Source organism: Apus apus, chromosome Z (assembly GCF_020740795.1).
Source record: "Apus apus isolate bApuApu2 chromosome Z, bApuApu2.pri.cur, whole genome shotgun sequence".
In the NCBI taxonomy this organism is placed as follows: domain Eukaryota; kingdom Metazoa; phylum Chordata; class Aves; order Apodiformes; family Apodidae; genus Apus; species Apus apus.
In genome coordinates this window covers 11335399-11359580 of record NC_067312.1, presented here as the reverse complement: position 1 = coordinate 11359580, position 24182 = coordinate 11335399, and the positions used below count along the sequence as shown (strand labels likewise).

Here is a 24182-nt window from a genome sequence, read left to right as displayed (position 1 = left end):
GGCTGCTTTTTTGTTGTTGTTTGTTTCTTTGTTTTTGTTTGTGTTTGTGTTTTTTTGTGGTTTGTTTTTTTTTTTTTTTTTCCCCACACAGTCCTTTGCCCGGAACGCAGCAACGCGGGCTGCGGGGGCAGCCGCGGGGCGCTGAGCCTGCGGGTGTTGGCTGCGGCGGGACTACAGCTCCCGGCGTGCGGGGCGGGGCGGCGCGGTGCGGGGCGGGGCTGCCGGGCGGTGCGGGGCGGGGCTGCCGGGCGGTGCCTCCCAGGCTGCCCCGCGGCGGGGCGGGGCGGAGCGGAGCGGTGCGGAGCGGTGCGGGGCGGCGGGATGCGGGTGTCGGTGGCGGCCGCCATCTCGCACGGGCGCGTGCAGCGGCGGCTGGGGCTGGGCCCGCGCTCGCGCCTGGACCTGCTGCGGGGGCTGGTGACGGCGCTGGTGCGGCACGAGCGCGTGGAGGCGCCCTGGGCGCGCGCCGACGAGATGCGGGGCTACGCGGAGCGGGTGAGCTGCGGGGTGGGGTGAGGGGGGGGGGGCGGGACAGGGGCCCTAACGGCGTCGTGTCCCGCCACACACACACACACCCCCCCCCCGCAGCTGATCGATTACGCCAAGCTGGGGGACACGGACGCGCGCGCCATGCGGATGGCGGATTTCTGGCTGACGGTGAGTAGCGCTCCCGCACCCCGCACCCCCCCCTCCCCACCCCCGCAGCCCCGCAGCCCCGGCGCGGGAGCTGAGCGTTGCTGCCCCGCAGGAGAAGGACCTCGTCCACAAGCTGTTCAAGGTGTTGGCGCCGCGGTTTCAGCCCCACCCCGGCGGCTACACCCGCCTGCTGCAGATCCCTAACCGGGAGGGCCTGGACCGCGCCAAGATGGCGGTGGTGGAGCTGAAGGGGAACCCCTTCCCGCCGCTCGTCCGCCCGCGGCGCGACTCCGAGAAGACCTTGCTCAACCAGCTCCTGAAGGGCTACCGGGAGGACACGCAGCCGGCCCCGCAGCCCCCCCGCGGCACCCCTGTCTAGGCCTCCCCGCCTGCCTGAGGGAGGCCGCTGCGCCCGCACGCACCAGCCCCTTGTTGCTGTCCTGGAGCAGAGGAGTGGGAGGTGCCCCGCGAGATCTGGAGGTAGCCTGGGGTTTCCAGGGTGATGGCAGAAGCTGAAGGGTTTACTTGCTTCTTCCTGGGGTTTGAGGAGAGGCTCGGATAAGGAGGGAGGTCAAGCTGGGAGACCTCATGGTTGATGTTCTGCGTAAATAAACGCCGTTCAGAAAGCGAGTTTGCTTCTGTTTGGATTATATCCCAGTGTGTAGAGTTAGTAACTGATCCCAGCAAAGACTGGGTTTGTTTACAGCTTCTGGCCCAACAGCCCTGCTCTCCAGGGCAGCGTCTCCACTTCACTGTGACAGAGCTTCAGTGTTTCTAGAAACCAGAGTGCAGCCTTTCAGGACAGGAAGTGGAGTGAGAAATTGTTTTGCTGTTTCAGAAGCCCTGAACACAAGTGGGATGGTATCACTGTTACAAGGCTTCAAAAAGGCAGTACCAAAGGGACTTGTGTTACAGTAAGGAAGCAGTGTGGGCACCACTAATGGTAATTCCAAGAGCTTGGCAGATGTTTTGACTTTGGACGTAGGGTTACAAGAAATCTCTTACTACCTTATTAGAAGAAATAAGAACAGCAGAACGTTGTTTCAGAGGGCAGTACAACTACTGGGAGATGAGAAACTTTAGATTGCTAGCTTTGACTTGGGATTTCAAGTTAAAGTAGTACTTAAAAGTCCTAGCTATAAACTTCTAAATGTAAAAAAAAAAGGACCAAAAAAGCATGTTGGGTTCTTTCCTCCCTCCCAGGTTTCAAAAGCACAAGACAAATGACCTGATGCAGTGAGTTAGATGTATGCGAAGAAAAATAATCAAGTGATGTTAAATAGCTTAAAATTTGGTGACTGTCTTCAGGACACTTAGCTCGCACAGCACGCCACTTCTGTTTAATGAAATACAGTGAGAAAATTAAAGACGTGGTACTGTTGAAGGAAGAAATAAAACCAGTGAAATTACTAAAAAGTCAATGTTCAGACAGACTTTAATCTTTGTTCCTAATGACCAGCAGTATCTGAAAATACAATGTTATGCCCACATTGCTGTTAACTAAAACGTGTTTTGATCAAAGGACCCAGAAGCAACAGCAGGTAGACGTGTGTAGACAAACAAATACGAAAACACTGATACAGAAAGTAGAATAAAAGCATTTGGTGAGGGAAAGCAAGTCAGGCTCTCTCCTGCTTGTCCTTCAATTTAATAACCTGAGGGAAAAAAGTGTAAAGCTAAAGCCAAGTTGGAGAAAAATCTTGGTACAGATTCTTTATAAGCAAATCCTGTGTGCATGCCTGGGTTTTTTTGCAATACTTGTGTTAATACTAGGGCAGGTGACCAGGCATTAGTAATCTCACAAGCACAGTGTGTGGTCCTTCTTATGTGCAGTTCTTCTGAACGTCCCTGAACATTCCCTAGGATTGTGTAGGCTTCTACCAAGAGGGGCAGTTGTCCTGCCAGGCTGTCTGGGACTTGGATGGGTCAGGCTTTCAGTTGCCTGCAGAGGAAAACAAAAGGGAACTTCACTGTTGGTACATGAAATCTGTTCTGTCTATTCCCTCCTATCCTGGCTGCCAGAGGCAGCTCTACTGTATCAGCCTTATAACCATGGCATAAATGCAAATTCACAGGTCTGTTTTTATGTTCTGCCCCCTTTCCTTAGCCCCTCCCACCTCTAGAAAATAGATGCCTACCTGACTGCAGCTCTGAGACTCCGGTACCAGTCATTAATATCTTCTTGGTTGCTGGACATCAGCAGCAGTGTCTTGTGTGGGAAGGAAAGCTGCAAGGCAAACAGAATCTGCTGCTGCTCTGTGACATTCCTTGCCAAGGTAGCAACTGATAAAAGGACAGCCACCACCACCAAGCTCAGCTCCACCCTGCATGCTGATTGCCACCATTTTCTTTCCCAAACAGAATAAAAATTGCATTGGTACTGGGAGGTACCAGACGCTGGAGAGTACAGAGCAAGTGCCAGATTTGTTCACTCCTTCCAGCCACAGATGACCATTCACTTAAAGATTTAACAAGGTGCTTGGAAGTGGGCAACTGCAGTTTTCAGCAGCTCTTCATTTAGTTTTTTTTCCCCTTATTCCCAGTTGCCCTTAAGGTCCTTTCACCACCACAGATCATAGCTCAAGATGCTACAACCTCAGAAGACCAAACTTGAAACCCCTTTCTCAGCCATCAGTCCAAGACAAAGACCCTCAGGGAATTAGATGTATGAGCAACATCTGTTGTGATCACCCCGACATCTCACATCCTTTGAGTTTCAGTCCACAATGCAATGCTGTGTGTTCAGTGTCACATGCCCATGGGGCTGTCCCCCCAAACACATGGCTCTGATGGCATGAGGGCATGTCAGTCTTACTGGCCTCTCCTCACCTGTGCTAAGAGAACCACCCAGCAGCCTGTGCCCCAGAGTGCTCAGGAGGGCCTACATCATGAAGGGAAAATGACCTACATCACCCAAAATGAGCATAACGGCCCTGACTCAGACTGGTTCATTGCAGTTCTGGGCTCCTCAGTTCAAGACAGACAAGGAACTATGGGAGAGAGTCCAGCACAGGCCACTAAGATGATGAAGGGACTGGAGCATCTACTCTACAAGCAAAGGCTGAGAAAGCTGGGGCTGTTCAGCTTGGACAAAAGGAGGCTGAGGGGGCATCTCATCAGTGCTTATAAAACTCTACAGGGCGGGTGTCAGGAGATGGGGTCAGACTCTTCTCAGTGGTGTCCAGTGACAGAACGAGGGGTAACTGTCACAAACTGGTACAGGCTGCCCAGGAAGGCTGTGGAGTCTCTAACCCTGGAGACATTAAAGACCCATGTGGACATGTTCCTGTGTGATCTGCTCTAAGGGATCCTGCTCTAGCAGGGGGTTGGTCTAGATGATCTCCAGAGGTCCCTTCTAATCCCAACCACTGTGATTCTGTGTCACTGCTGTCATCATCTCAGTCCTGCTGCTGCTGTGAGGGCTTGAGACCTGCTTCACAGCTCTGACCCCGCTGATGGCTCTGCCAGGCAGATGCAGGAGCACTTACACTGAGGAGCCCTCCCTGGCTCTGCGTGTGGCCAAACACTTTGTCCACCACGCACTGGTGAAGTGGGTAGACAGCCTGACAGGCCAGCTTCTTCGAGTTCAGCAGGTGCAGTGGGTGGCAGGGCTTTGTTGCAATTAAGATATCAGAGAAAAGGAAGAACATCCTCTGCTTCAGTTCTTCTCCCTTTGAAGGCACCACCGACAGCCAGCCTTCCCGGATATACCAGCGTCCTAGTTGGGGAAAAAAAGGCTGTAATGAGACAAACAGGAGTGAGCTACAGTTGTGGGTTACCAGGTTCTACATCAATTCCAGCCACCAGAAGGCACTAGGTATCAACTGGGGCCAGCTCACCAGCACTGACAGCCCCATGCAGCAGCAGTAATCTACACAAAATTTTTAGCAAATGAGGAGCAGAGTGAAGCTGTTGTAAATTTACCATGTTAATTAAAATGCTGTTATTATATGTTTAAATTAGAGACCAGAACAAAAACATGGTTTGAAAATTGCATGCATACTTTTAAATTAAATATAAGCCTTTGTAAAACATACCATAGTATCATAGAATGGTTAAGGTTGGAAGGGACCTTAAAGATCACAGAATGATAAAATGTGAGGGGTTGGAAGGGACCTCTGGAGATCATTGAGTCCAATCCTCCTGCCAGAGCAGGACCACCTTGGGCAGGTCACACAGAAATGCATCCAGGCAGGTTTTGAAAGTCTCCAGAGGAGACTCCATAACCTCTCTGGGCAGCCTGTTCCAGTGCTCTGTAACCCTCACAGTAAAGAAGTTTTTCCTCATGTTGGGGTTGGACTTCCTATGTTCTAGCTTATACCCGTTGTTCCTTGTCCTATTACTGGGCACCACCAAAAAGAGATTGGCCCCTTCCTCTTGGCACCCTCCCCTCAGAAATTTGTAGACATTAATAAGATCCTTTCTCAGCCTTCTCAAGACTGAACAGCCCCAGTTCTCTCAGCCCTTCCTCATAGGAGAGATGTTCAAGTCCCTTAATCATCCTTGTAGCTCTCTGTTGGACTCTCGCCAGTAGATCCCTGTTTCTCTTGAATTGGGGACCCCAAAACTGGATAGAGTATTCTGGCTGTGGTCTCACCAGGGCAGAGCAGAGGGGGAGGAGAACCTCCCTAGACCTGAGGGACATTTTTCTTCATGCACTTCAAGATACCATTGGCATTCTTGGCCACAAAGACACACTCCTGTCCCGTGGGTAACTTACTGTCCAATAGGACTCCAAGGTCTTTATGAAGCTGCTTTCCAGTAGGATGACCCATAATCTGTACTGGTGCCTGGTGTTATTCCTCCCTAAATGCAGGACAATACATTTGTCCTTATGGAACTTCATGAGGTTCACCTTCACCCAGCTCTCCAGAATGTCTGGATCTCATTGGCTGGCAGCATAGCCTTCAGGTGTATCGGCCAATCCTCACAGTTTCATACCATCAGCAAAAACTTGCTGAGGATACACTTCATCACTCTCATCGAGGTCGTTCATTAAGATACCGAACAAGATGGGACCCTGTACAGATCCCTGGAGAGCACCACTGGCCACAGGCCTCCAGCTTGACTCCGTACCACTGATCACAACACTCTGAACTCTGTTGTTGAGCCAGTTTTCAATCCACCTCAAAGTCCAATCATCTATCCTACATTTCTTGAGTTTTCTTAGGAGTCTTATTATGGGAGACAGTATCAAAAGCCTTAGTGAAGTCAAGGAATATTACATCTACTGCTCTCCCTTCATCTACCCATTTGGTCATGCCTTTGAAGAAGGATGTCAGATTAGCCAAGCAAGATTTCCCCTTAGTAAATCCATGTAGGCTACTCCTGATAACCTTCATGGATTTAGGGTATGATTGGACTTGATGATGTTCAAGGTCCTTTCCAAACAGGATGATTCTATGCTTAATTTCTTCCATGTGGTTAGAAACCGCCTCCAGAAAGAGCTGCTCCATCACCTTTCCAGGGATGGGGGTGACGCTGAGGCTGACTGGTCTGCATTTTCCTGGATCATCCTTCTTGCCCTTTTTGAAGACTGGAGTGACCTTGGCTTTCCTCCAGTCCTCAAACATCTCAGAAAAATTATGGAGAGTGGCTCAGCAAGAACATCAGCCAGCTCTCTCAGCACAATGGATGCACCCTATTGGGGCCCATGGATTTCTGCATTTTCAGTTTCAAACTATCTTTCACCCAATCCACACTGACCACTGGAGACTCTTCCTCCCTCCAGTTTTGTTCCCTTACTTCCAGTGACTGGGATTTCTGAGGGCTGGTCTTAGGAGTAAAGACTAAGGCAAAGAAGGCATTGAGCAATTCTGACATCTCTGCATCCTCTGTTACCATATCTCCCACCACATTTAGCAGTGGACACACAAGCCCTTCTTGTTTTCTTTCACCCGTCTCGCCAGACTAAGTTCTAAGAAAGCTTTGGCCTTTCTTGTTGAGTATCTACATACTCTGGCAGCATTACTATAATCCTCCCAATCAATCAGACCTTTATTCTACATGTTGTAAATTTCCCTCTTCCATTTGAGTTTTTCCAGGAGTTCCTTGCTTAACAATGCAGGTCTTCTGCCTCCTCTACTTAATTTTTTTTAAAAAGTGAATACATTTATCTTGAGCTTGGAGAAGGTAGTATTTGAATATTGACCAGCTCTCTTGGGCCCCCCCTACCCCCTAGGCCACAGGATACTTCTAAGTAGATCTTCAAAGTGGACAAAGTTAGCCCTCTTAAAGTCCAGGGTGGAAATCTTACTTATTACCCTACTTCTTCCCTAACAATACTAAACTCTAACATGTCACGGTCACTACAGCCAAGTCTGTCCCCAATCCTAACATCTGTGACCAGACCTTCTTTGTTTGTTAACACAAGGTTCAGATCATCAGGTTCCAACCTCCTTGCCATGAGCAGGGACACCTCACACTAGATCAGGCTGCACAAAGCCTCATCCAACCGGCCTTAAACAACTCCAGGGAGGGGGCAGCCACAACCTCCCTGGGCAACCTATTCCAGTGCCTTCCTGCCCTCATGGTGAAGAATTTCTTCCTAATATCTAACATATCTTAAACTGTGTTGCCCAGTTATTAGTCATTAGCAGTGAAACACAAGTGAGCCTAAGCTTTGAATATTATTTTCAATTTGGTTTGCTTGTGCATGCCACCAATTAGAAAAAATACATCATTTCACAGGTCATCTAACTATATATGGAACTTCAGTAGTTAGATTACAGAATGCAGATCTACTGCTCTCATGAAAAGAGAGCAAAGGAAATACAAAACAACACATTAAAGACAGGTTTGAATAGGACAACCTTATCAACTTTCTTTAACAGAACAGGGTTCAGAGTCACCTACTCATAAAATGCATTGAAATAAAATAAAAGGCAGAGAAATTGACAGGAAAAATATAAACAATTTGAAAAACCCAGGTGTGAGCAGCAATAAAAAATGGCATCTACAAATTGGAATAATTAAAACAGTGCCTCTGACCAGGATTACTGTACAAGTTTGACATAAACTCAGGAGAATTATGAGGACACCTGCCAGTAAGATTATTTATAAAAATGTAAAGCCATAAGGTATTGCCATCTGGCCTGGGAAACACCTGCCAGAAATTTTCAGCCACTGTTTCTCATGCCTTTCCTGGCTCAACTCCGGCTGAGCTAGTAAGTCCCTTTTAGAAAACAACACAATTTTGTTGTAATTATGGATTGCTACAGTCACAAAATACAGAGGTAAGTGAACTCCTGCTTAGCTTACTCCACAGGAACCACTCCTCTTATCTGAATAAAAAACTGAGAAAGAGAAACAAGGGGAGGTGCAGGAATTAGCCCAAGTTTAAAAAACAAATGGAAGGAAGATGTCAGCAGTATGGGCCTGGACTGGGAAATGTTTCCCTCAGGCTGTGCTGTGATCAGCATCCCTAGTATACAGTCTGAGCTGGACTGTGCTGGAAGTCTTGAGATATAGGTCTGTGCTCAGGAATGCCAGGGGTATGCATTTTAGAAAAGTCTTGTGAAAGGAGGGCAAGGAAATATCCCTAGGGAAGTACAGATGACAGAACAGTGTTCTGTGTTAAGGAGGTAGTTCTGGCTAAAATGATATTTTTCCATTCATACCATCTTTCCTGTATATGGAAGGCAGCAAGGTAGGAGGGTCTCTTTTTGTTGGGAGCAGCTCATCTCAGAGACACTGCCAAATGTGAGATATCTAACTCCAGAGCTACCTCTTTTCACTGAATCTATAGCATTATGTCTTCTTGTCTCTACTCCTCATAGTAACAGGATGCAATCTTAACAGTTCTGCAAAAGCTAACTTGTTTCTGAAAGCTCACCCAAAGCTGCCAAGGTCCAGGTGCCTCTAACTTTCTCTTCCTCACATCCAATAAATACCTGCTTGACTCAAGCTAACAGAAACACAGCCATTGCAGTTCTCTGCCTGGATAATGGAAAGGTGTCTATAGTCCCTCAACACTTGTCCTACTACATGTCTTAGAACATTCAAAGACAAAACAAAAAAATAGTGGGTCCAACGCTGTCAAACAGTGGCCATCTCTGGTCTAGCTAGACTGTTTTGGGGTTAGGTTTTTTGTCATGGGGTGATTTTATCAGTTCTGTCAACTGATTTACCTTTTTACTTAACTCGCTATCCCAGGGTGCCCAGGCAGCCTCAGACATACTCATGCTCAGTAAAACAGAGCACAAGTCTGTTAGCTGCCCTTCAGCCAGCATCAACAAAAGAGTTCTTAAGTAGAATGGAAAAGATAACTGTAAATTAATGTGCCCATTAACTAAGCATCTTTGAGAATGATAATTTCTGTTCAATAACATCTTCTATGTGTGCTGGTTTGGCTGGAGTAGAGTTAATTTTCTTCGTAGTAGCTGGTATGGGGCTATGTTTTGGATTTGCACTGAAAACAGCATTGACAATACAGGGATGTTTTCATTATTGTTATTGCAACATAGACACTGCTCTTCTCTACTCCTCACACCAGTCCACCAGCAAGTTGGCTGGGGGTCCACGAGGTGGGAGGGGACACAGCTGGGACAGCTGACCCCAACCGGCCAAAGGGATGTTCCGTATAATGTGATGTCATACTCAGAATATAAAGCTGGGGGAAGAAGGAGAAAGGAGGGAAGGGGCATTTGAAGTGACTCTATTTGTCTTCCCAATTCACACTACATGTGATGGAGTCCAGCTTTCATGAAGATGGCTGAACCACCTACCTGCTGATGGGAAACAGTGAGTGAAATCCCTGCTTTGCTTCTGTGTGCAGCTTTTGCTTTACCTGTTAAACTTTTTATCTTAACTCACAAGTTTTCTTACTTTCACCCTTCCAATTCTCTCCCTCCTCCCTCTGCTGGATGCTTTTTTCACCCAAAACACCACAGGTATGAATTACAACCACATTCACAAGTACCTGGAGGTGTCCCTGTGGAGAACTGGCTTCCAAAAAAGAATGTCTGTCACTGAAATTGACTGTAAGAGAGAGGCGTAACAGAGGAAATAAAATAAGAATAAAGGAGAAAACGGTGGCAATTCTGCAGGGCAGGGGCAGGACTTCACCAGGGGCTGCACAGGCAGGGAGAGGCCTCAGGCTGCAAAGCAATGGATGCCAGGCCCAGAAAGGCGATGGTTTGTGGGTCGTTACCGCCCATCGCCCCTGATGCTGCTGTGAGGAGAGAGAAGGGAAGAAGACCAAAGAGAGAGAAGGAAAACCAAACAAAAGGAGCCGAGCTGAAAGCAGCCCTGGCTGAGACCAGCACAGGCCGTGACTGCCACCAGACCCGAGACCAGTGAGGAAACCAGCATCAGACTCCTCATCTCTCCAGCGCTGCTGAGATCCCCAAAGAAGGCGCTTCAGGGCGACAGCGGTGAAAGCTTCGGGCTCTCTCTACCCCAAACTACAACAGTCTTTTTTTCTTTCTCTTTACTGACTGGCTACATTTACATATCCAGTTTTACACACACACACAGTTTGAAAACTGTTACAGTAAAGTGGTATTTTAAACACACAATTTGTGTGTGTGTGTGCGCTTCCCAGAGGAGCTTCTCCATGGGTTCTATACCTGGTGGAAGCCGGCCCCAAGCCAGGGACAGACCCACTGAAGTAATTCAAAGGCTATCCGGAATTTGTAATTGGTGTCAGAAAATCCTGACAAACAAACAGGGCGATTGTGCCCTGAGATAAGGCAGCTTCGACCCAAAATCGGGTCCAGACTGCAACAGTCCCTTAGGGACCCCTACACGTAGCGACTTTCACGCTCCTCTCCAGCTGCAGCACTGTTTGTAGATGACCTCTGCAACAGCAGTGTTCAGTGAGGGGCACAGGTGAAGCCCCAAGTGACCCTTTCATAGCTGCCAAGACTGGACACATTTCTCACAATAGTGGAGTGTGATCTGGGCATGGAGAGCACCCAGTCACACATGGGGTCATAATCACAGAATCTCAGGGGCTGGAAGGGACCTTGAAAGATCATCTAGTCCAACCCCCCTGCCAGAGCAGGATCACCTAGAGAACATCACACAGGAACTTGTCCAGGTGGGTTTTGAATGTCTCCAGTGAAGGAGACTCCACAACCTCTCTGGGCAGCCTGTCCCAGTGCTCTGTCACTCTCACAGGAAAGAAGTTTTCTCTGATGTTTACATGGAACCTCCTGTGCACCAGTTTGCACCCATTGCCCCTTGTCCTGTCACTGGACAACACTGAAAAAAGCCTGGCTCTGTCCTCCAGACTCTCGCCCTTAACATATTTGTAAACATTTATGAGGTTGCCCCTCAGTCTCCTCCAAGCTAAACAGACCCAGCTCCCTCAGCCTTTCCTGCTACTGAAACCTGTTATCCAATTACACGATCTGACACCAATGACTGTGGCTTTATATAGCACAGCTATCAACACAAATACTCTGGTTTCTGGCGCAGTTTAAGTATGCAGATAGAAGAAGATTCTTCATGTGAAAGGTATAAACAGAAGTCCACGAAGCTAAAACACCACAGTCCTTGGGCCCTTAATACTCAGAAGTCTATGGTTCCTGCAATGCAGTACAGTCAACATTGCTATTTACTCTTTTTAAATTGTTTAAGTCCTGAGTGTGAATGACAGAGACATTAATATTCCTGACCTCCTGTTAGTAACTTTCAAGCTACATTCAATCATCTGCTCCTATCTGAATGTCAGGGAATTAAGGTGCTGCTTATCCTTACTCAAAAATTCTTACTTAAAAATAAAAAAAAAAACACAGGTGCTTGGAATTACTAGTTACAGTCCTTGACCAGCTATCTCTGAAATTTGGGCAGAAGAGGAAAACTGGTTAATACAAGAAGAGTCAGAGATGAAGGCAAACACATCTCCAGTTATTTCAACTTGGAAAAAAAAAAAAAAAGTCTGTAAGACCCACCTGGAGTCAAAACCTGGGTCTTCTGTCCCTTGAGCAGTTTCTGAATCCGGAGTAGCTGCAATGAGTTCTCTCTCTTACAAGCAATATCTTGCACCCACTGAGATACCTCAGAAACAGATTTCACAGTCTCTGAAATGATAGCAGCATATTCTGACATTACCACAAGTGAGTATGAATATATCACACCTTACCTATCTTGCTGTGAAAAGATAAGGTGAAATTAAGAAGTAAATGTTTTAAACCAAGTATCAACTGCAGATGTATTCAGTAATTTCAGTGGGAGATCTGGCTTGATGACCTCCAGAGGCCTCTCTCCAACCAACATTTCTGCAGCTCTAGAAAACATTTACTTGCCAATTAAACATTAGACACAGGAATAGCTTGCTGGATTTGGAAGCAAAAAAAGGGAAAATGCCCCACAGCTGGTGGTAACTGCTAGAAAACATGGCATGAAGGACATGAATTGTCCTAGCAGATGGGAGGCACATGACCAGTATAATCATAGAATGGTTTGAGTTGGAAGGAACCTTTAAAGATCATCTAGTCCAACTCCCCTGCTATGGGCAGAAACATTTTTCACTAGATCAGGTTGCTCCAAGCCTCACCCAACCTGACCTTGAACACTTCCAGTGATGGGGCATTGACAGCTTCTCTGGACAACCTACTCCAGTGTCTCACCACCCTCATGGTAAAAAAATAGACCTGCCATTTCTCCGGTCTAACCCCTGAGCCACTTTGTCAGTCAATTACTCTACATTTTTATTCCTGATGTGTTCTCAGGAACATCTTGATTAAGATGGGAAATGGTCATTCATCAGAACAACAGAGAGAGGAAGATTTCTCTTCCTGTGGAAGTAGATTCCAGATGAGATCCAAATACTAACAAGGAGGATAACAGTGAACAAAGTGACAGCATCTACAGGTGGAATCATACTTGCAAGTTTCTGGTACTCAGCACTGTCTGGGCTGGTGTTCTCTAGCAGGTCTCTAAGGAAATGCTTGTACCTAAGATAGAGAAAGTAGATTTATTTCACAAAAAGAAACCAGGAACAGCAGCATCTCCTATTAGTGATAAAACAGTGAACAACACTCCACCATGAGATTGAGTCTAACCAAGCAGCTTTTGGTCACACTTCTTCCACCACATTAATTTTGTCTTTAAATTTATCAAGTAGTTTAACCTAATTATTTTATAGACCTGCAAGCCTTTGGCATTTATCAAGAATCTGATACAAAGCAACCTCACTTATTACTGCAGTTTATGCAATTCTTAGAAGACTCCATCATTTTCATAAAAATGCCTTCAATAACTGTCAAATTTCTCCTTGAAGTATTATTTTTTTAAGTGACTGAATGGTAGCATTCATACTATATGTTTCCTGACCACACAAGAAAACAAATGCATTTCCATAAGAACTAGGAGCTGCCTTTTCCTGTTTTCCTCTCCAGTCTTTGCTGGAAAGGATCAGATCTCTGCAAATGCTTTCTCCCAAGGAAGTAAAACTATTTTCAGTCTGAAATCACAGAAGAAATAGCCTACTGAACAGAGCTGAATAATGAAAAATTAGACCTTCTGTAGCCAGGGTCTGGCGGCCGGAAGATCTCGTGCTGTACGGAAAGACAGGGCCCCTCCCCCCCCCCCCTCAGGACAGCCAATAGTGTATAGACTGTGATGTAAGCAAAACGGATGTGACGTTACTCAAGCTATATAATGCCGTGCCGCATGGCAATAAAGGCCATTTTGCCATCCACCACATTGGTGTCTGTGTGCATATGGACCGAGCGACCAGGGGTTGGTCGCCGTGCCGTTCCTGAACCAGGTCGCCTTGCCTTTCCGAAGGCAACAAGTGGTGCCGAAACCCGGGAACCGAGGGATCTCGCCCCGAATCGGGAAATCGCCTGGAATCTGGTGAACGGCGGCCGGAGCGGTAAAACCAGCCCGGCGGACGCCCCGGACCAACAAGGAGGAGGACGCTCCGGGACCAACGAGGATTGAGGCACTCGTGAAGGTCGAAATGGAAACCCTTGTGAAGGTCGTATTACAAATACATAAGCAGTGGGGGATTGATTGTAAGCCCAAAGATTTTACTCTTGCTGTTGCGAGACTTTTGCAAACCGGGGTCATTGAACAGCCGGTGGATATTCTCCACCCTGAGGTGTGGGACAAATGTACTAAGGCTTTAGCCAAGGAGACAATGTCTTCGGGTAGTGGAAAAAACCTGAAATCGTGGGGGAGGGTCGTGCAGGCCCTGGAGAAAGCCCTACGAGAACAGGAGACCTGGAGGGAGGCAAAGAATTGTTTAAAGGTCACCCCGAAACTGGGAGTCGGGGCGGCCACACAGACCTCGCACCCCCCGGGCGGTGACGATTCCGCCGAGCCCGGGGATCCGGGGGAGGCGAGACAAAAACATTGGAATCTCCGCCCGCTTTGACCCCCCCGCGCAGCCCCAGCCCCGATCGGCGGGGGGGCGGCGCGGCCCCACAGTCCCCGGAGCCACCACGGTCTCCGGACCCCCCACGGTCCCCGGAGCCCGACCCGCTCACGGAGAGGCTTAGACGAGCCATATCCTTTTGGCGCGGGCTGGCCGAAGAGGCCAGGGGCGCCACGGAGATACCGGGGTCTGAGGAGCTCTGGGCGGAACCGCCGCCATGTGCGCCCCGAGATGGCGCCGAGCGCAAGAGGAGGGAGCGGGGAGAAGGCGCACGTGGCGGGGGCGGGGAGGAGGCGCCGGCATCGCTGGGCGTGCACGAGCGGCAGGGGGAGGGGGGCGAGAGCAAAGGGCGGAGAGCCAATCAGAGCCACCCGCCTTATAGGGCAAACAGCCCGCCCCGCAGGGGGCGGGGTGAGCCAGGAGGGAGGGAACCGCCCACTCGCAGAGGAGGGGGGCGGGGCCGGATTCCGCCCGCCCGTGACGGAAGGGGGCGGGGCCGGAGCCCGACAAAAGGGCACTGGCAACCGGAAGCGGCCGGTCAGTCGAGCTCTGACTTCGGGTCAGACACGGACTGGAGTGAGGAGTTCGCAACGGATTCAACTTCAGAGGAAGAGGAAATGGGAATAAATACAGTCAAAAGCAAATATATCCCAATCCAAAATAAAAATAAAAATAAAATCCGAAATAAAAAAGGACTGCGAGGGGAAGAATTCCCTTTCACTGATTGGAAAGGAATAAAAATTGCGTGTGCTGATTTGGTCCCACCAACCACACTAGCATTCCCGGTCCGGCTAACGGAGGGGGGACAGAGGGTCTTTTCACCAATAAACCTTAAGGACATACATACAATTATTAAGGCAATTGCGGACAAAGGACTCAATTCTGCTATGGTCACCAGCCTCATAGATGGCCTTTTTGGGGGAGATGATCTGCTCCCATTTGATATAAATCAAGCCTGTAGAATGATCTTTGACGGAGCAGGGATGTTTGTGTTTAAACAAGAATGGGAGGACCACTGTACAAGGCAACTAGCCCAGGTGACCGGGGCAGACCACCCACTCTACGGCTCCACACTGCAGCGGCTGATGGGTAAAGACCCAACAATGATCACCCCCCAGGCGCAGGCCCAGGGCCTGCGGGTCCATGAAATTATGGCAACCACTCGCGCAGCCAGAGAAGCCATTCACGCAACTTCCAGAACTGTTGTCAAGCCATCGCCGTGGTCCTCGATTAAGCAAAAGGAAAGTGAGAGTTTTGCACAATTTGTGGATCGCCTCCAGGCAGCAGTTGACTCCTCAACCCTGCCCGCGGAAGCAAAAGGCCCGGTTGTCGCAGACTGTTTACGTCAGCAGTGTAACTCAGTAACCAAAGAAATCCTACGTTCACTGCCAGTGAGGTCGAGTATCGCGGACATGATTAGGCACGTCGCAAGGGAAGAGCATCTAACCCCAATTCAGACAGCTGTTAATACCATGATGGCTAATGTGATGGCATGTTTTAAATGCGGTCAGGCGGGGCATATGGTAGCAAACTGCCCTCGGTTGGGGGACCCACCAACAGCGCTCCCCCCGCACCAGAATCGACCCAGAGGACTCTGTTGGGTTTGTGGAAAGAAGGGACATTTCGCCAGGGAATGCAGATCTAGAAACCAGGGAAACGGGAGGGGGAGAGGGCACCAGGGCCGTGCACAGCCCTCTCCCACGTGGGACATGAGGCGGCCCAACCATACCAACCGCGGATGGGGTGGAATGCATCCGAACCCGCAGCACCCTCGAGAAGCAACCAACTTTATGGCTCAACCAACAATCCAGCCAAACCTGCCCCTACCTCAGGAACAGCAAGGACCACCTTTTGGGGGCGAGACCCCAGGGTGGCCCTGGCAGTGAAATGTGATAGCCCGCCAGTGGTTTGGGGGATCTGTTCCCTTTGCAATACCTTAAATGACATCACCATTAGTGTTCCCTTTTTGATTGACACTGGAGCAGATGTTACAGTCATTCCCGAAACAAACTGGCCCCAGCACTGGAAATTGGAGAATGCCCCCATGGTGGGCGGAGTCGGAGGACTAACCCAGGCTCGAAAGAGTGCTCAATTAGTAGCGATCACGCTTCACACGGAAAAAGGACCAGAGAAAACCATCACCCTCTTCCCATATGTCATGCCTGGAGTCCCACCCCTGTTGGGAAGGGACGCTCTAGCCCTTTTGAAAGCCAGGGTGACAAATTTACCGTGAGGGCCACTGCCGCACACCCACTTCCACCGATCAGACAGATGTGGAAATCGTCTGACCCAGTGTGGGTCGAGCAGTGGCCCCTGCCAAAGCCTCGAATGGACGCTCTTCTTGAACTAGTTGACCGAGAACTACAACGAGGTCACATAGAGCCTTCCACCAGCCCATGGAACACCCCAGTTTTCGTAATCCCCAAACGGTCTGGTGAAGGGTTTCGTCTCCTTCATGACCTGCGAGAAGTAAATAAGAGGATACAACCAATGGGTCCTGTCCAAACGTTATTACCTATGAACTCCATGATACCAGAAGGACAACCTTGTGCCGTCCTTGATATTAAGGACTGTTTCTTTTCAATACCCCTGCATGAAGAGGACAAGGAGCGGTTTGCTTTTTCTGTCGTGTTCCCAAACAGCCAACGCCCTAACCTGCGCTTCCAGTGGAAAGTGCTGCCTCAGGGAATGATCAACTCACCTACCATCTGCCAGATTGCAGTGGATCGGGCGCTGGCACCGGTTCGGCACAGTGACCCGACAGCGACTATCATTCAGTACATGGACGATATCTTGATCGCCGCGCCATCAGGAAGTCAGGTGGACCACCTGGTATCAGCAGTTTCGGAAACTTTAAAAACAAACGGGTTCGAAATTGCGAGCGCAAAAGTCAAAAGAGGACCATGTGTAACCTTTCTGGGAGTGGGGATCACCAGTTCTTATATAACACCCCCCCAAATTAAAATCCGTCGGGACATCAGAACACTCCACGACATGCAACAATTAGTGGGGTCCTTGCAATGGCTCCGCAATATTGTCCTGATACCCCCCGAAATCATGGCCCCCCTGCATGATCTTCTAAAAGGAAAGAACCCATGGGAACAAAAAACTCTGACAACAGAAGCAATGAACTCCCTCGATTTCATCGAGCAACAGGTATCATCAAGCACGCTCGCCAGGTGGAACCCAGGTGTTCCACTCGACCTGTATGTACATTTCACAAAGGGAGGGGGAGTAGGGACACTGGCCCAGGGGCCACCTGAAAAAGCCCAGCCAATACAATGGATAGTCCTAGGAAAGCCATCACGTGCATTCTCTCCAGGAGTCGAGTGCCTTGGCAATCTCATCATGAAAGGCAGAAAGCTCGCCCTAAGACACCTAGGCATCGAACCTGCCAGGATATTCCTACCCTTCCGCAAACAGCTCCCAATACAATCAGTGACCATGTCAGAGTATTTAGCTATAGCCCTTGTCGGATTTGGTGGAGAAGTTCGGTACGCTGCAAAGCCCCCCTGGACTCAAATGCTGGAAATCGTCAACATTGACATCCCACAGAAGATCATGGACCGGCCCCAACAGGGACCAACAGTCTTCACAGATGCATCCTCAACAACCTCAACTGCGGCGGCAGTGTGGCAATCAGGAGAAGAATGGCACTGCATCAAAATGACCGACTGTGCGCTTTCAGTTCAGCAGCTAGAAATGATGGCCATAGTGCTGGCATGTGGACTGTTTCCAATGGAACACCTTAACATAGTGACCGATTCGATGTTCGTGGCCAAGCTTTGCTTAGCCATGTCAGGACCCGGCGTGTCAACATCAGCAGTAGCCCTAATGCTGGAAGAAGCACTCTTCTCGAGAGGGCACCATATCGGTCATCCACGTCAACAGCCATAACCCGGTCAAAGGGTTTTTCCAAACTGGCAATGACAAAGCAGACACCGCTGCAAAAGGAGTGTGGGCGCTAAGGGATGCCCGGCAGTTACATGAGTCTCTTCACATCGGGGCCAAAGCGCTAGCGAAGAAATGCGGGATTTCTGTCACTGATGCGAAACACGTAGTTGCTACATGTCCTCACTGTCAGAAAGCACCACTGTGGTCCAGTGGAGTCAACCCCAGAGGTCTCAAGGCCTCTGAAGTGTGGCAGACAGACTTTACACTCTGTCAGTTGCTGAAACCTCGAGCGTGGCTAGCAGTAACTGTGGACACCTATAGCGGAATGATCGTAGCCACACAACACCCCAAAACCGACTCCAAAGCGACCATCCAGCATTGGCTAACGGTCATGGCATGGCTTGGTATCCCTAGTCAGATCAAAACAGACAATGGCCCAAATTTTGTTTCCAAATCAGTCCAGGCATTTGCTCTGAAATGGGGTATCACCCTAATACATGGCATTCCATACAATAGCACAGGACAAGCCATAGTCGAAAGAGCAAATCAAACCCTGAAAACTAAATTAGAGGTGCTGGCAAAGACAGAGGGTTTTGTCAATGTCATCCCCTCAGGAGACCAAGCACGCCTGCTAGCGACCACTCTTTTAGCACTGAATCAATTTCCTAGGGGGGAAGAGATGAATAGCCCTACACAAAAACATTGGGCCACTCGAGCGCTAGAAGGCGGCCCGTTGGTTATAATTAGAAATGAGCTAGGGGAATGGGAACAAGGGTGGAGGCTAGTCCTTACAGGGCGAGGGTATGCTGCAGTCAAAAAAGATGTGAAAGTCAAGTGGTGTCCGCTTAAGTCTATTAAACCTGACCTCCAGAATGAAACTAATGAAAACTGTTAAGTTTTTATCCACAGAACCAGATCACCAGACGTCCTCGTAACCTGCATACCCCGGCAACAAGAGGCACAACAAGACTGGTTTGCAGCATGGTTCAACCATTCACCATGGCTGAACACCTTGATATCTACCTTGATGGGACCGATCACAATGATCATGATAGCATTAATCTTTGGACCCTGCATACTGAACAGACTCGTGTCATTTGTCAGGAGCCGGTTAGATACAGTTAACATCATGTTGGTAGAGCATCAACAATTGCTCTAGGAATATTTTTATACCCTGTTACCCCCAAACTACCTCAAGTTCAACATGCCTTGTATTTTTCTATTCAAGTTTACAGTATATATTTTTGAGATCGTTGTACATTTAAAATTTTTAAGATTGTTACAAAGTTTAAGATAGGAATAGGATGTTTTATATCTAGGATTTTTATACCTGTAGTTTTTTAGAACTGTTATATTTAGCCAATTTAATTATGCATAGGGAGGGGGGAAATGTAGCCAGGGTCTGGCGGCCGGAAGATCTCGTGCTGTACGGAAAGACAGGGCCCCTCCCCCCCCCCCCTCAGGACAGCCAATAGTGTATAGACTGTGATGTAAGCAAAACGGATGTGACGTTACTCAAGCTATATAATGCCGTGCCGCATGGCAATAAAGGCCATTTTGCCATCCACCACATTGGTGTCTGTGTGCATATGGACCGAGCGACCAGGGGTTGGTCGCCGTGCCGTTCCTGAACCAGGTCGCCTTGCCTTTCCGAAGGCAACAACCTTCTGTTAAAAAGCCACCATTTTTCCAGTCAGATGGACAATGACAAATATACTGCTATTTTACAAATTTAAAGGAATGACCAAATAATTCCAGTAAAAGGAAAGCTTATGTTTATACCTGCCAAGCTGATTAAAAATGTTACATTAAGCTACCTGTGTTAATGCTCACTCCAAGCTATTTTCAAAGAAACAAGGCTCCCAGTCTCTCAAATTTGCTTTAGCATGGGTAAGACCATGGTTGAAGAGCAGCTACTTGATTTATAGCAGCAGCTGGGTTCCCAGCAAGCTATCTGTGCTCTGTATTACCCACATACCCTCCCCAAGAAAGGGCAGCCCTCGCCTGTGCAGTCAGCCTGCCTCTTCAAAGGGGAGATAATGCCTCAAGAGCAGAATGCAACCATCCAGACCAGATCTGTTCAGGCTCAGTCAACTGTGATAGGCACCAAATCTCAGAAAAGCATATGGCCCTGACAGCCAGAGAAGGGAGAAAGCTCCCTGGAGTTCACTGTTCAAATCTACGAGAGTTAAGCCACGATGCTCCAGGTCAGCAACCCACACAGAAGTGAAGCAACACCATTTTCTGTCAGAGAGCACCACTTCAGACAGCTTGCTTTTGTTGAGGGCTTAACTTCAGCAGCTTACCCAGGTGACAGAAAGCCTCCACTTAGATTCTGACAGCTAGATGAAGGGCTTAGGAGCCACAGTTAAATGCAGCTACCTCCCTCAATCACTTCCCATCCAGGTACGCTGATTGGACTTTACAGGCACTTCTTCAGGTCTGTTTCGTTGCTTTCTATGTGCTCTGATCTTGAGAGACATGAAGCAAATTTACCTCCCATAGAAACCAAGACACTGTTATGTTCCTTCTTCCCCTCTCATACTAACACCTTGAAGACTTAGAACTGCTTACTTACTGGTGCAGCCTCTGCAGGGGCAAAGGAAGCAGATCTTCTAGCTTCCTCCCTTGAAACTGAGGTCGAGTCTCCTGGAGTTTCTTAAACCGTCGGAATGACTTGTTTTTCCTCAGCTGCTCCTGTGTACAGCAGAAAAGACAGGCAGCTTTCAGACTACAGAAAGATGTATGTCCTCTAGTCTGCACTAGAGCTTAGAAGTCTTCAAACTCTTAAACTTCAGAGTTTAGGACTTCAGTCCTAAACACAAGCATCAATAATTTCTTTTGTGGCCCATTCCCATTCACCTGACCACGATTTCCTAGTGGGTAGTGGAAGCAGTATCACCTCTTCATACATGCATAGCAGGGTGCAGCTAGCATACTCAGCAAATGGAAATAAAGAAAAAAGTAAGGTTGACACAGATAGGAAAACAGGGAGTCCACCCATGGCTTTTTGTCACTCATTTCAAGACAAAGCAATGCAATTCTGCATCCCCATCTCCTCAAGACAAGTATCCAAAATGGCTTTTTCTCTTGGCGAAATCTCAAGTGTGAATATATGTATGAAAACAGAGCAGAAAGGAAACATCCCAGACCATCCTGTAGCTGGGAACAAGCACAGACAAAAACTGGAAATGGTTGAACTTCCAGACACAGCTATCAGGACTCTGAAATAGATTTATTCTTCTGAAATTTCTTGGAAGACAAGTTGTATTTGGAGAGGTAAGTCAGAAAGAAAAATATTTTCTTCTACTATAAGAGAAAAAAAGAAAAAGAAAAAAAAAGGGATAGAAAAGGAAACCCCACTATTAGGATACAGTTAATAGCAGTGGAAAAGACCAGGAGAAAATTATCCAGAAAGAGATTACTGTTCCCTGGTGTTTCCACTGCAAACTCTCCAGGCCTGCCAGCCAAGGAGTGGTAGTAAATACAGAACACAATCTGAGAAATTGATCCTCAGCACACGCACAAACACCTGAGACAAGTTTCAAAAATTTGAAATTCTAAATAAGTAGAGAAGTTTCTCTCTTCAGAGCACTCAAACCAGGACACCATTATTTTATGGAAGAAAGACTGAGAAAACAGCAGCAGCCCAGAAAAAAGGAAAAAAACTTGATTAGTCCAGAAAGAGAAGAAAAAAGGATATAATGGAGAAAGAGAATGAAGAAAGAACATGAAGCGTAAAGGAGTTACTTACATTCAATGTCTTATTTGCCTGCTCCATATTCTCAGCATAGCGGCCATAAAGCTCCAGATGCTGACAGAAATTTTCCAATCCTGGTCCCAAATTCCCTCTCTCCAGGTGAAGGGACAGAACTCTGTGCACAAGGCGCAAAGAGAGTTTGTAAGGAGTACATTGCTGGTGGCATTTTCACAGCTCCCTCTTGTTCACTCCAATGCTGATCTTCCTTTGTCAGTCCCCACCTCACATCCAGTTTCTGTGCCACATACGGGCTTGGTGGTCACCAAATAAGCTACAGAAAACAGCCCTTTAAAATACTGCAGAGCAGACCTATTAGGTTTAAACCACTATCCAGGGAACAATTGAGCATCTGTATATGTGGATACAGACCAGCAGTACACCTGTAAGTGCCAGTGCCAAGGCTAGCAGAGCTAGAAGTGAATGCTTGTTTAACAAGGTGTTAGTTTTATTTCCTGAAATCTGACTTCCTCACCAATATAGGGTCCTCCACATATAATTACAGGAATCACATAGAGTTATAGAGTCATCAGGATTGGAAGGGACCTCTGAAGATCATCTAGTCCAACTCTCGTGCTAGAGCAGATCACACAGGAATGTGTCTGGATGGGTTTTGAATGTCTCCAGAGAAGGAAACTCTACAACCTCCCTGGGCAGCCTGTTCTAGTTCTTAGTATGTTCACTTACTGGCTGGCTGAATATATGGATTCCAGGGGTCCAAAGATGGTTTCCAGCACAGCAGGTTTCAGCGTCCCCTTGGCCTTTAAAATTGTTACAAAGAACTAAGTAGGAAACAAAGAGAGAATTTCAAATATGTAAAATTCATGGGTCACTCAAAGGTTATTGTTGGCACACAGCAGAAGCACAGAGTTGCAACAGATATTGCAAATGCCAACCTAAGATATCTATCATCAGATGCAAGTCTTCTTGGTAATTTTAGCCATAACTGTAAACATGTGGAACAGCACTAAAGCCCTGATGGAGTATATTTTAGTATTCCTAGATGTGCCTGTTTTTCACCACCTTGTTCATAATCTGTCTTGTCTGTGCCCCTACGTTTCATACTTCTCAGGCATCTTAAGGTAAGTCCCCAATACAATCAAAAGTTTAAGCTTTACATCTGCATGCAAAAGCCAAGGGGCCAAAACCACAAGCTATCAGATATTATGGAGGATGTAAAAGAACAACAAAAAAAGCTTTCAGCGCCAGCAGTTGTCCCATGCAGTAGGGACGTAGCAGAATCTTGCTCTTGACCATTCCCTGTGACAACAAAAAATGAGTATGTGCTGCCTGAAGGTACCCACATATCAGAAGGGACCAAAATACTCACTGTGACCACCAAATCCAGCTGCTCAAGGTATTGGTGTTCAGTTTCCAGCAGCTCCTTGGCTGTCCGGCTGCGCTTTCTCTCCCAGCGAGCCCTTTGCTCTTCCACAGTGTTTGCTCCAGCCAGGAATGGCAGGGAAGAGTCACTCATGGCAGCCTCAGGGCTGAGATACAGGAATGTACCTGATCACGAAAAGCCAGGAGAGATGGACACGAAGCAAAAGAATAAGCTGTGCTGCAGGGCAGGATTCTGAGCTACAAACTCTACGCTTTACTATGAAAGAAGGGAACTCAATTGCCAGCAACCGTTATTAACAGTTTCCTTCTGCATTCTGACAGGCGAGCACAGGAGCACTGCATCAACCAGAGAACAGTGGTAGGAAGACCAGACCATGAAAGCAAAAGCAGTACTTCATGATACGTCTGTAAGCAAATCTCAAGTGTGCAATCCCACTCACAATCCACTGCTTCCTGTGCTTTGCCCACTCTTCATGCAAAATTCTTCATAAACCAAAGGAAGTTAGTGGGTGGAAGAAGCACTGCAGGTAGGAGTAGGAAACAGCCATAAGATTTGTCTTGGGCAGGGAAGAGAGAGAGAGAGAGAGAGAGAGCACTGTTGCTTGCTTTGCCATGGAGGTTCCCAAGCAGCAAGCGGCTTGCACTGTCATTTTCTAACAGTAGTTTGTGGTTTCAGCTAGGAGAGGGACCAAGCAACTGCTGTGAATCACACTACCCACTTATTAACCAGCTTTGCTGCTGCTCTTCTCTTCTGCAAAAGCATCACGGTTTTCTTACCGAGTTAAACACTCCCTCTTTAATCATCCTCTCCCAGAGAAAGAGTCATGTGCTAGCAGACCATTGGTTAAACACTGCTCTGCCTTTTGATGAAAACACAGTGCAGGCTGTTGCACACTTGCCATGCCATGAAGTCTGGTTTCTCTGGAAGCTGAGCTATTCCCACAAAAGTTCTGGTTCCCACATGGATGAACTACACTAATACAGAAAGAAGTGTCATTAGAAATAAGGGAATTTGTCAAATACAGCCTTCCAGAGATATTTCAGATACCTAAATCAGCATCTGAAACAGAAGTTTCACATCAAGTGAGTACCAAAACTCATTTAATTAGTTAGCAGAAGTCCAGATAGCTGAGGGGCGTGTGCAATATTTTATAGCACCAGAGCTTCTCTAGAGGTTTATCCTCAAATCTGCAAACAAAGCCTGGCCAAGGCCACATTTTG

At 47.8% G+C, this 24182-nt stretch overlaps 2 protein-coding genes across 2 annotated transcripts; one reads left to right on the top strand and one right to left on the bottom strand.

Moving 5' to 3' along the window:
* Positions 1-294: 294 nt before the first annotated feature.
* On the top strand, positions 295-1266 carry MRPL17 (mitochondrial ribosomal protein L17). The gene is made up of 3 exons (XM_051642981.1): positions 295-495; positions 589-657; positions 749-1266. Exons 1-3 carry the CDS (start codon positions 322-324, stop codon positions 1013-1015), a joined length of 510 nt encoding a protein of 169 aa, XP_051498941.1. The 5' UTR covers positions 295-321; the 3' UTR covers positions 1016-1266.
* Positions 1267-2009: 743 nt separating this feature from the next.
* ARHGEF39 (Rho guanine nucleotide exchange factor 39) lies at positions 2010-23094 on the bottom strand. The gene is made up of 9 exons (XM_051642980.1): positions 22948-23094; positions 22305-22399; positions 21615-21735; positions 20439-20557; positions 12469-12539; positions 11535-11663; positions 4125-4354; positions 2775-2863; positions 2010-2578 (listed from the first exon to the last, which is right to left on the bottom strand). Exons 1-9 carry the CDS (start codon positions 23092-23094, stop codon positions 2563-2565), a joined length of 1017 nt encoding a protein of 338 aa, XP_051498940.1. The 3' UTR covers positions 2010-2562.
* Positions 23095-24182: the final 1088 nt, after the last annotated feature.